Source organism: Nannobrachium achirus (assembly GCF_963921795.1).
Source record: "Nannobrachium achirus genome assembly, chromosome: 23".
Classification (NCBI taxonomy): domain Eukaryota; kingdom Metazoa; phylum Chordata; class Actinopteri; order Myctophiformes; family Myctophidae; genus Nannobrachium; species Nannobrachium achirus.
The window spans coordinates 11,647,374-11,660,274 of NC_137830.1; the positions used below are offsets into that span (position 1 = coordinate 11,647,374).

Sequence of the window (12,901 nt, forward strand, 5' to 3'; positions counted from 1 at the left end):
GAGCCCGCCCGTAACTGCTGCTGATTGGTCCGGCCCGGGACTTTACGAGTGTTATCAACTCTCCCCGAGAGATCTCAGATGGTAAAGGCAGAGCGTTATGCAGGCATACGCATTGCTGCCACCATCTGGCGCAGTCAGGTTATATCGAACTCTAATTCGGGGTAATGCTTTTCAGAAGATGCGTGTGACATCATTTTGTAGTTGAACCGGACCTTTCCGACCAAAGGTTCGGTGGTCGGAGCCAGTATGGACAGACCTTTAAGTTAAAGCAGAAATAAGCAGTTTTCTGCTGACATATAAAGCAGGAATCATGCAATTGCTTATTTTTATTTTTTATTTTTATTTTATTATATTCAGGCGGCTAACAATGCTCCCTAAAAAAATCTAGTCTCTGTGGCGATTCTAGGAGCCACACTCTACCTCCAAAACTATTATTTTATCTGTAAGAAGCTCTGTCATTAGCAGCTCATTGGTGCATGAACCAGCCGACCGGGGCTAAAAGGATTGACAGACAGGTCAACCAATCTGAACAAGAACAAGAGACGGTCCTGATTGGTCTGTTATTTTGGATTGGGCACCCAGTTTAATCGTCCAATGACAGAACTTCTCACAGATAAAAATAATAGTTTTGGAGGCAGATAGCCCCAGGAAGTGTCAACACACAACATTTCTTTAGCCCCCTCTTTGTTAGCCCCTGATTAACATAAAATTAAAATGTTCTTTTAAAATAAGCAATTGCATGATTCCTGCTTATGTCAGCAGAAAACTGCTTATTTCTGCTTTAAGGCATAAGAGCTTGGACTTAAGACAATCAAAATAGAGCCCATACATGCATGCATTCAGAAGCGTCTTATGTACATAATGGTTTCTCTGTCTCTGTCCATCTCTCTCACACTCTCTCACTCTCTCTCTTTCTCTCTCTCTCTCTCTCTCTCTCTAACACACACACTGTCACACACATTGCCTGCCCTATTCCCTTAGTTTAATAACCGGCAATCGTTTGCGACATGTTGTGAGCTTGTCGAATGTACCAGTAAATCTTTGCGGCATGTTCGCCTATCGTGACATGCCCAGAATTCATGCAGTTGATACAACAACGTTGCCCTGTGCGTTCCACCCTGCTAGCCCATCTGTTGACCGGGGCATTGAACTGACATTATGCACAGATAACCCACCGCCATGCATCCCCACTCTCATTCACTCAGTGAGAGAGGTATTTTTAGCTGCCTGCTCGCACCTAGCTTCTGCTCTCACCTCCACACTGACAGCCTGTGCACGCGCACTTGTGTGTGTGTGTGTGTGTGTGTGTGTGTGTTTGTGTACTTAATTTACTATTCTTGTGAGCTCCAAATGTCCCCATAAGTATAGTCGCATTTGAGAAATGAACATTGTGAGGACCATTTTCCTGGTGCTCACAAGAGAAATGTTTGGTTTACATTTGGCAAAAAGATTGAGGTCGGGGTTAAAGTTAGGTATTTAGTAGAGGTAGAGGTTATACTTGCCAGCGGCGCACACAAAAATTAGTTGATCTACAAACTCACAACGCATAGGGCGACACGCTATTTTTATGCTTTTCTTTAATTGGTTAAAATGTAAAAAAGAAATGGCTTGCATAACATCGCCGTCATAAAATGTTGTTGTCCTCGCAACTATAGTAATACGTGTGTGTGTGTGTGTGTGTGTGTGTGTGTGTGTGTGTGTGTGTGTGTGTGTGTGTGTGTGTGTGTGTGTGTGTGTGTGTGTGTGTGTGTGTGTGTGTGTGTGTGTGTGTGTGTGTTTGTGAGACAGAGGGGGAGAGCACGCGCGTGCACCTGTGTGTGAGTACATGTGCATATTTGTCAAACCCATTAACCTGATTTGATCCTACTAGAATACATGGATGGCTGCCAGTCTAAGGTGTTCTGTTCTCTCTCTCTCTCTCTCTCTCTATCTCTCTCTCTCTCTCTCTCTCTCTCTCTCTCTCTCTCTCTCTCTCTCTCTCTCTCTCAGGGGCGTCATTTGGGGCATCAGGGGATGCCAATTGCCTCACATCTAACCTCAAATTCAGTTACTTTATGCATATTGTGCCCGATTCATCGAGCACTTTATGGACAAATTACGCCCATAAGTTACAGTAGGGTCAGATTCAGCAATGTTTTGTTTTTATTTTGAAGGTAAGACAGAAATATAAGCCAGATTTAGTCACTTTATTTACACTATGTATGAACAGATTGATGAATCAGGCTCACTGTGCCCATCTCTGAATTGTTTTATCAGATTAATCTGATGCCCGTCCATCTACATATGACTTGTGTTATAATTTACATAAGTGTTTTATTGCATGCAACCATTCATTTATTAACCACTTTTACGTGGCATCGCTATTGGGAATGTCATTATGGACGAACATTTTCAAACATCTTTTCGCCCCTCAAACAAATAGTGAATATACTGTAGTGTAGTTGATCTAAAAGTGACATGTTGAGAGCTTGTACAGTAGGTCCACTATTTTCTCTAGTTTAGAAATGGGTTATGGCAGTGTTGCACGGGCTAAATGTTTTAGCCCGTGACCCAAAAGAGAGATTAGACGTTAGTAGCCCGGGACCCAAACTAGTGAAAACAGTAGATCTACAAGCTCACAACACGTCGCTTAGCAGATAGTAGATCTGCTATTTTCACAACTTCTTAAACATTTGTTTTCTAATTTAGGGGACTTCTTAGATTTTCCCTTTATTTATTAATGAAATATCTTAGAAAAACATTTTTTTTTAAATTATTATTCATGAAAATCTTGTTTTGAAATAATAATAACTACAGGGGGTCCTCCAAAACTTTGTGTAATAGAAACTTTTTTTTCTTCTTTTTTATTAACCACTTGAACCCCAACCAACGTCCATATTCTGAGAACTTTAGCCAAAAATAGCAGATCTACAAGCTAGATCGGTTATTTTCGGCAAAGAGCACACTAAGTACAGAGTGAAAGGTCAAGTTTATTAGGCCTAAGTATATTGATGGTTCAAGTGGTTATATGGTGGTGGTAATATCTGAAAACACAAATTGACATGAATCCAAAATACACCGATGATCGTGCTGTCAAACGACGAAACTACAGTATATGGAATCTGTGAAAAGGTTGTGGGGGTCCCTGCTTCATCTCTCTCTAAACTAAGTGGTCCTTGGCCTGAAAACATTGAGACCCCTGGTCTATGGTAACATATTTCTTTGCCACCACCTATTTCTTTCTGTTTTAACTCATTCATTGCCTTTTCAAGATGGCCGCCAAGTACCAGGATGCCACGTTCCTAAATTTCTAGTGCACGGATCAATTTTTAGTGCACGGATCGTGCACGCCCATGCCTAGATCATGCACCATATGTGTAGTACTTTTTCACAGCTTTCAAACAAAAGAATCCGCTTGGAAATCAGTTCAGGCATTCATGAGATAGAAGCCTTCAAAGTCAAACAAAACAAACAAACATGGCTGCCATTTTGAAAGATGTGTTTGTTATGGGGCTAAACATGCAATTTCGCGATTGCGATCATGCCTAATACATTTCAGGCATTTTTGGAATTTTCTTTGAAAAAAAAAGAAAAAAGATTTTTTTTTTTTTTTTTTTTTTCAAAATGGCTGCCAACTCGGGAAACTCGGGCTGTGGCAGTCTGGGGGTACTGAAATAACACGGGAAACTCGGGCCTGGCATTCAATGAGTTAATTACGCCTGTGCCCTCTCTCTCTCTCTGGCCTGCTATAGAATCCCAGCCAGGTTGGCACAGCGCTGCAGGTGTTCTACAACCTGGGCAGTCTGAGGGAGACCATCGTTGGCGTGGTGGGAGGCTACCGGACCTCCATCCAGGACAGCGTCACTGCTGCGCTGGACATCAAAGGCCTGACGCAGCCCGTCAGCACCAGAGGTACGAGGCAGTGTTATTTCTGACAGACACTTTAGATTTAGTCATGGTATTTTGGGAAGAAATAAATATATATATCGTCGTTGTCGGGTGGAAACCTTGTATGTCCAAAACCGTTCGTTTTGCATTTATCATTTTAAAAATGATTTAAAATAGTGAAAACAGCCGATCTACAAGCACACAACGCCTCGCACCGCGAGGCGTTGTGTGCTTGTAGATCGGCTGTTTTCACTACTTTTGTGCGACGGCCTTGTATGATGAAGCAGGGCTTTACTTGGTGAAAAAAAGTGCACATTTGAAACTTGGAGATGCGAGGTTTCTGCCCGACAGTGACGATATACAGATCTATCTTGAAAAATTAGAATATTGTGTAAAAGTAAACTTTCATATATTTTTTTGAAACTTTCATATGTTCTAGATACTTTGCACATGCAGTGAATTATTCCAAACCTTTTTTTGTTAAGATTTTGAATTTGTATGTCATACAGCTCATGAATATCAAAAGTCCATATTTCAAAATATTATAATATTACACAAGACCACTCAAAACAAGGATTTATAATAGAGAAATGTCAACCTTCTGAAGTCAGAGTTGCTTGAAGTCCAGTGGGAAGTTTCCACAGTCATTAGTTATGATTTGGGGTGCTATGGCATCTGCAATGCTTTTTTGCACAATATTTCTTTTTGATTGATCTGTATAGTTTTAGTTATATTTCAGTCCTCTGAAAAGTTTTAGTCTAAATAGCAGATCTACAAGCAGATCTACAAGCTCACAATGTGTCGCATCGCAACGCATTGTGAGCTTGTAGATCTTGTATAGTATTTTATAGTTGTATAATATTTTATACATTTTGAACTTGTGAAATGGGACATTCTGCACAATGACTACTTTTACTTTTGGTACTTTGAGTACTTTTTGATACCAATACTTTTACTCAAGTAAATTTTGAATTCCAGAGTTCTACTTGTAACATAGTATTACTACATTAGTCGGGGGCCCCAGGACCGTTTGGTTCAGATTCTCGCAAATTCGCCAAATTTGGAACAGATGTTGTCCATAACATACTTAATCATTTTAAGATGGGTGCCAAGATGGGCACCCCATGGTACTGCCATATTGCGAAATCCAATTGGTGTCCCATTAACTTTACATTACAGGGAAAAAAGCAAAAAAAGAATCTGCTTTAAGTAGCATATAACTGGTCAAACTAGGTTTTTTGTGTGATTCTGAATCCATTGCAAACATCCGTTTTGCATAAAAAAACATTCATTGGGCTAAAACGGCCACCACCTTTCATCACTAAACCATAGTCTTGTAGGGCAGTTTTTTAGCCCAAGGAATGTTTTTTGTGCAAAACAGATGCTTGCAATGGATTCAGAATCATGAAAAACCCCTAGTTTGACCAGTTATATGCTACTTAAAGCAGATTCTTTTTTTGCTTTTTTTCCCTGTAATGTAAAGTTAATGGGACACCAATTGCATTGCGCAATATGGCAGTACCATGGGGTGCCCATCTTGGCACCCATCTTAAAATGATTAAGTATGTTATGGACATACAACATCTGTGCCAAATTTGGCGAATTTGCGAGAATCTGAACCAAAATATCCCTGGGGCCCCCGACTACATTGCATTATTGATACTTTTAGTTCAGTAAAGCATTTGAGTACGGTTTCCACCACTCTCTCTCTCTCTCCCCCAGGCGCTCCGGGCAGAGCGGTGATGCCCACTCCGGGGAACACGGCAGCTTTCCGCGCTGCCCTTTGGACCAACCTGGAGAAGCTGATGGACCAGATATGTGCTGCCTGTAGACAGGTACAGTACCATTGATTGATTGGTTGATTGGTTGATTGATTGAAGTATGTATTAGACGTTTGCATAGGGAAAGGTACAGTTTCATGACAGTACAGTTCACTGGTACAAGGTCAACTAAAAGGAAACCGAGGCTTGTTTTCGTTGAGATCCTTCTCTTTAACTCATATAACATTGAATGACAGACAGATAGAACACAGTACTATGCAGTAGATATCATCAGAAAAAAAGAAAAAGAAAAGGTATTTACAATGAAGGGTCAGGGGGAGGGTAAGGTTAGGCTAGGTTATTGTTACCAGTTTAGAGTGGCAGCCGCCTGTAACTGGTTTTTCAGAGCGATTTTAAAGAAAGTTAGGGATTTACACTCCTTTAAAGCCTTCGGTAGGGCGTTCCCCATTTTAGTGGTATAGCAGGAGAATGAATTTGACCCTTTGTTTGAGCCGAGTCTGGGTTGAACATGGTTTGTGGCGCTGCCTCTGGTGTTGTAATTGTGGACATCCTTGACGTTTTGGAAGTATTTTGGGTATCTTAGTGGTGTATCTTAGTGGTGTAGTGTATCTTGTACACCAGGCCCATAGCAAGACCACCGCCACAGTCAGTGTTGCATTGGTGATTCAATGTTTGGGGGTACGCAGTTTTAATGACGTCACGTGCACGTCGCTTAACACCTACATTGCAGGCGTTAGCAGGTTCAAACAATGGTGTTTTGATATCGAGGACTTGGAGCGCAAAGGGCCTAAGTGACATTTTCATTTTTTTCACAGGACAGTTTTTCATTGATTGTAATAATTAAACTACAAACAACATTACAAAAGTATAATTTAAAATACATTCATTGAAGCCTAATCTGTATTAAAGTATAGATTGATTAAACATATTTCTTTTTATTAAATAATTACAATCAATGGAAAGTTGTCCTGTGAAAAAAAACTAAAATGTCACTTAGGCCCTTTGTGCTCCAAGCCCTCGATATGCAATATAGGCTCATCTCTTTGTTAAATCCCCCTGCGGTGACACTAAACGTTGTCAGGTGTGAATTAGGGGGTTGTTTTGAATCGATGCATGCCCCTGCGCGTGAGAGGTGTGACACTGGTCAGAAAAGATATGGGGCGGCCCGTGACTGACCATTGCAACACTGGCTACAGTATATGTGCTGCCTGTAGACAAGTACAGTTCCACCGCTAACTGTAGCTCTCTGCTCTGCCCGGAGACCAAATGTCATTATAGTTTTAGAGAAGGTTATTTTAGACCGATTTTTCAGAGCGGCAAGCATAACTGCAGTGTCAAGCGGCACCCGTGTGTGTGTGTGTGTGTGCGCGGCTGTGTGCCGACACCACAGCGACACGGCAGCGCTCTGGAAAAGGGTTTATGTAAGGGATAACATCTCGCTCAGCAGTCATTATCGAGTGATAGGAGGATCAACCTGAAGGGCTCCTATCACTCGATACTGCTGAGCGAGATGTTATCCCGCTTATTACCCGGCTATTAAATAAAATTAATAATTTGACTCAAAACTAAAAACAAAACAAAGTATTTCCTTGTTTACAGACGGCTGAAAGTGCGTCCCCCCCCAGCGTGCCACGGTCGCCTTGGAAAACAAAGAAGTGCTGGTCAAATAGAATCCATTTTCTGTTACTGCGTCGTCTATTTCTCGCCTCAAATGTTTTTAAAGACATTCTTCAGAGCAATGTTGGGTTTGTTTACATGGTAGACATGTTGGATACAGCGCTAAATCCACGCAGTGCAGCCTGAATGCAGCAGCTGCTCTGAGACGTTGATTAGGCAGCGGTCTGTTATAGAGCGGAGCGGTCTGTTATCGTGGGATATCAGACCTCTGATTTCAGCGCTCGACCAATCAGAATCGAGCATCAGAACAAGCCGGGTAATAAACAGTATTATTACACGGCTTGATTGAATGCTTGATTCTGATTGGTCAATCACTGAATTCAGCGGCGTGTTATTTCTGTATAATGACCCATGGGTACTATAACCCAGCAGCACAAGGCGTTGTAATTAGCTTATAGATCGTCTACTTTCAGCGAAATGTGAGCTTGCAGATCTGCTAAGATCTCAGAATATGTCGCCAGGGTTCAAATCGTTAACACTGAATGCCATCCTTGATTAAAAATCTACAAAACTGGTGCCAGCCATTTTGTTTAATTTTGCCTTTTTATGGGGGCCAAAATCATATTTTGTACTTAAATTACATATATAAATCTATGCTTCTATCGAAAGCCACACTACCCCTCTTACAAAGGAAAACATGTATATTTATATATATATATCCTATCATTAGATTTGGGCTTCAATAGAACATGTGTAAGATGTCTTGATCATCATCATATGTGAATGCTGTCTCTGGGCCTGTGTGTAAACTGGAGTGCAATGGCATGTGAAAACCACCAGGTGGTGGTCTCCTACTATCTGATCAACTAACAGAAGAAGGAAGAAGACGTCCATCTTTTTTTTGGTTTGGGCCTTGTTGTTTACATTTTGGCCAGGCCTTTTAGCTAGCATGCTATACACTTTAGAGCCCTGGCGATCGCGATCAAGGATAGCAATCGCCAAATGGATGGCACCGCTGGTTTCCCGTGAATTTTCTGAGTTTTTGGAGTACTTATAGTTCGTCAGGGAAGCACGGGAAGTGTATAAACGAACGTTTTAAGATAACATTTAAACGGCCGGAACCAATGTTTGGTTATACCGATTTCCCGTCGGACTGTGTTACACTGGTGCTACAGTCAAATCGGCCGTATCGCTCCGGTCACGGAGGCTCATGGCTAACTTCTAGAGCGATTTTTTTGAAATTACAATTATGAAAAAATTATAAAACTTTTGATTAATTAAAAAGACGTAAAAGACGTTTATGGCACTAAGGATCAAAGACGTAATAGACGTTTATGGCGTCCAGTGAGTTAATATAAAAAAGGAAAAAAAGTTTCTATCACACAAAGATTTGGAGGACCCCCTGTAGTAACTCTGAGGACCCCCTAGGGGTCCCGGACCCCCAGTTGAAGACCCGTGTATTATATTATCTGTGAGAAGCTCTGTCATTGGTCCAGAGATTCAGGCCTCAAATGTCACCATGCAGGTGCAGCATCTCCAGAAGGTCCTGACCAAGAAGAGAGACCCAGTCACTCATGTCTGCTTCATCGATGAGATCATTAAGGTAAGAAGAGACACAGCCTCTGTCACCTGTGTGTGTGTGTGTGTGTGTGTGTGTGTGTGTGTGTGTGTGTGCGTGTGCGTGTGCGTGTGTGTGTGTGTTACTATTCTTGTAAGCAGTGGTGTGAAGTAATTAAGCACATTGACTCAAGTACTGTACTTAAAGAGAAAAAAAAACTTTTTTTCCTATTGATTAGTCATGCCATGGAGACTTGAGTTCATATGTATTTGTATTTGTCGCATTCCTAAGACAAAAACATGTATCATATAAAATGTACCCCCATTGATTCTGGATGGGGACGCAAATGCATTTGGGTCAGAATCAATGGGGGTAAATGTAGGCTCAAGGGTCAAGTAAATTTACCCCTATTGATTCTGATCCAAATGCATTTGGTTCCCCATCCAGGGCCTTATTTGTGTCCCCATCCAGGGCCATGCATTTGGGTCCCCATTCAGAATCAATGGGGGTAAATGTACTTTTGTCTTAGGTATGCGACAAATACAAAAAGATATATCATTGAACTCAAGTCTCCATGGGGTGACTAATCAATAGAATAATTCTATAGAATAGAATAGAAGTCATTTTGGGGGTGAACTACTCCTTTAAGTAAAATGTAAAGGTATGTTTACGTAACTGGACTATTTCCAATTTTCAATACCTTTACTTCTACATCTCAGTGGAAAATATTGTACTTTTTCTCCACTACAATCTTTAGTAACTAGTTACTTTGTGGATTTAGATTATTGCGACGGTAGTTCGCATTTAGTATGAAACCTGCAGATCATGTCCGTCCATCGGTGGGTCACGCCTCATGTCACGCTCCATATATGGCCAGACATCTCCATATATGGAGCTGGCCAATACCTCTACATCTGACCTCACGGACTCTAGATATGGATGTAGCTGATCTGTTCACAATGCTGACTCGACCAGCCAGATCAATAGTTTAACTCCTGCTTCTTAACAGTTTTACTGCCAGATGTTATTTATTTATTGGGTCTAGTGCCAGCAAAAAGCAGCTTTCCTTTCCCGATGTTATAGAAAATTATCTATTGGTTCTTTCTAAACAAATTAATTTTATAATGGACGGTCAAATGTGTACTTTGGCCATACTGGCAGCAGAGGGCAGCCTTATTCAAGAATTTATGTGAATTGGGCCGCTCGGTTGCCATCCATTCAGAGCACAGAATCGCATCAGAGCAACAGATCCACAGATCCACAGAAAAAAGCCAGGAAGTGATTTGGGACTCCATTGATGTTTACGTGTGGTGGATTTTTGAGAGCAGCATTATGGGAGATGTTTGTACTGTACACGGCGGCGCGACCCCCCATCAGCTTTACAGTCATCAGACGAGGTAAAAAGAACGAGCCGTATTGGCATTGCGCCGCCGTCAAAAATGGGGCGAACGCGAACGTCCGTAGCAGTAAAAGAGATAACTGTGCCGTATTAAGAAGCTCTGATGTTTGAGCGCAACCTCTCTCTAAAGGGTGAGGTCGCTTCTCGCCCCTTAGGGCGTCTTACTGGTTATTACAAAACACACTAATCTCTTCAGCCTTATAGATATATCGGCCATTTGGAAATAACCAATCTATCACAATGCATCGCGATGCAGCGAGAATAGTCCATCTATTACATCAACTATTTTTGTCTTCGAGATTAGGGTAAAAAAAATTACACAAATATTAAAACAACATTAGCAATGACAACAGTCATTATATATCAGGTGAGGTCACACTTGTTGTTAAAAAAAGACATTTATGTAACCATTGTCCTAAAATGTTGATGTCCTTACAAATATAGTAATACAAACCTTTGTGTGTGTGTGTGTGTGTGTGTGTGTGTGTGTGTGTGTGTGTGTGTGTGTGTGTGTGTGTGTGTGTGTGTGTGTGTGTGTGTGTGTGTGTGTGTGTGTGTGCGCGTGCGTGCGTGCGTGCGTGCGTGCGTGTGTGTGTGTGTGTGCGTGTGTGTGCGTGTGTGTGTACTTGTTCATGTGCACAAAGGCTTTGTGAGTTGTCACACTTATAGCCCATGATCCTCTAACCCTCATTTGTGTGAACTAATCAAGGGACTGGCTATACCGGCACATTGGCCACTAATGACCTCCCTACAGATTGGTAGCAGCTGAGGTTTTGCGTGCGTGCGTGCGTGTGTCATTGTGTGTGCGTGACCAGCTCAGTGGCCTTGTGGTTAGAGTGTCCGCTCTGAGATCGGGAGGTCGGGGTTAAATCCCACGGGCCGGGCCATACCAAAGACGATAAATGTGGGACCCAATGCTTCCGTGCTTGGCATTCGGCATCAAGCGTTAGTTATGGTCCCTACAACGTACTAGCGTTGTCATGTCCAGGGTGTGTACTTGTACATCAAATCGCCCTAACGCTACAGAAACAGAAGATAGTTGTGTGGAAAAACAGAAGATAGTTGAACTGAACCATTTTATATTTATACACATACATTTGTGACTTATTTATAATTAAGTTTAGTCACATTAATGATAAAGGGCGGCCCAGCGTCTAGTCGGCGACCTGGCCAACTCGGAACAATGTAAATAGGGAATGAATGCCCTGCCCTTTAATGCAAACCCCATTATACCTGTTTTCATAGGACCCGTTTTGACCATCTGTCTGCCTGTGTCCATTTATGCCCATATATGGAGATATCTGTATCTGTCTGTCTGTCGGCGTCCATTTTATGTCCTTATATGGAGATCACTGCAGTTATAGTTCTGGGTCCATTTCATGCCCATATATGCCCATATATGGAGATATCTGTCTATCTGCGTCCATTTTATGCCCATATATGGAGATCTCTGTATCTGTCTGTCTGTGTCCCTTTTATGCCCGTATATGGAGATCTTTGTGATTCTGCGTCCATTGTATGCCCATATATGCCATATATGGAGATATCTGTTTATCTGCGTCCATTTTATGCCCATATATGAGATCTCTGTCGCTTTTTCAAACAGATGGTCAAAACGGGTCCTATGACAACAGGTATAATGGGGTTTGCATTAAAGGGGGAACCGGCACTGTGTCTGCAACACAGTCGGAGGCACAGACAGATACAGAGATCTCCATAATGGGAATAAAGGGACACAGACAAACAGATGGAGGAGGAGACAAACTTAATGCAAAAAAAAACCATTATACCTGTTGTCATAGGACCCGTTTTGACCATTTGTTTGCCTGTCCATTTATGCCCATATATGGAGATATCTGTATCTGTCTGTCTGCGTCCACTTTATGCCCATATATGGAGATCTTTGACCATCTGTTTGCCTGTGTCCATTTATGCCCATATATGGAGATATCTGTATATGTCTGTCTGCATCCATTTTATGCCCATATATGTAGATCTATGCAGACACAGTGCCAGTTCCATCAGAATCCGAACCTTTTGTGCTGGTTCCAGAAAATCGTGTATCGGGTCGGGTCGAGGCCGAGCACTGGACTACCTGCTGCGGTGGGGAACGCGCGTGCCGAATTTGAAATAGGGAATGAATGCCCCACCCTTTAATGCAAACCCCATGAATGCCCCACCCTTTAATGCAAACCCCAATATACCTGTTGTCATAGGACCCGTTTTGACCATCTGTTTGTCTTTGTCCACTTATGCCCATATATGAAGATCTCTGCACACACAGTACCGGTTGCGGAAAACTCTGATGTCAGACATCAGCTCCGCATACGGGCATTCATTTTATTCCCATATATGGAGAACGCGCGTGCCGGTGGGACGAACGGTTCTCGAGATACGCGGATTACATACATGCATACACACTCACAGAGATTTTTTGTTGACTCATGTGGCGTACGTGATGTCAGAGCCTTTTATGAGGTGATGTCACAATGAGTCAGCGCTTGCGCCGATTTCCTCCGGAACAGCCTGATGTCAACAATCAGCCAACCAATAAGGAGATTCCGAACGTTTCGCGCCGGTTCGGGAAAACCGCGCGTCGGGTCGGGTCGAGGCCCGGCACTGCACTCCGTGCCGTGGCGGGGAACGCGCGTGCCGAATCTGAAGCCGGTGGGACGAACG

At 42.3% G+C, this 12,901-nt stretch overlaps 1 protein-coding gene across 1 annotated transcript in view; it reads left to right on the top strand.

Annotated features, from left to right (window-relative positions):
• Window positions 1–12,901, top strand: part of cog5 (component of oligomeric golgi complex 5) — a 132,705-nt gene that overhangs the window by 70,346 nt on the left and 49,458 nt on the right. The window contains exons 8-10 of the mRNA XM_080754521.1: window positions 3,732–3,891; window positions 5,590–5,702; window positions 8,791–8,868. Coding sequence (XP_080610647.1) covers window positions 3,732–3,891; window positions 5,590–5,702; window positions 8,791–8,868 — 351 coding nt within the window. The remainder of the gene's footprint in view (window positions 1–3,731; window positions 3,892–5,589; window positions 5,703–8,790; window positions 8,869–12,901) is intronic.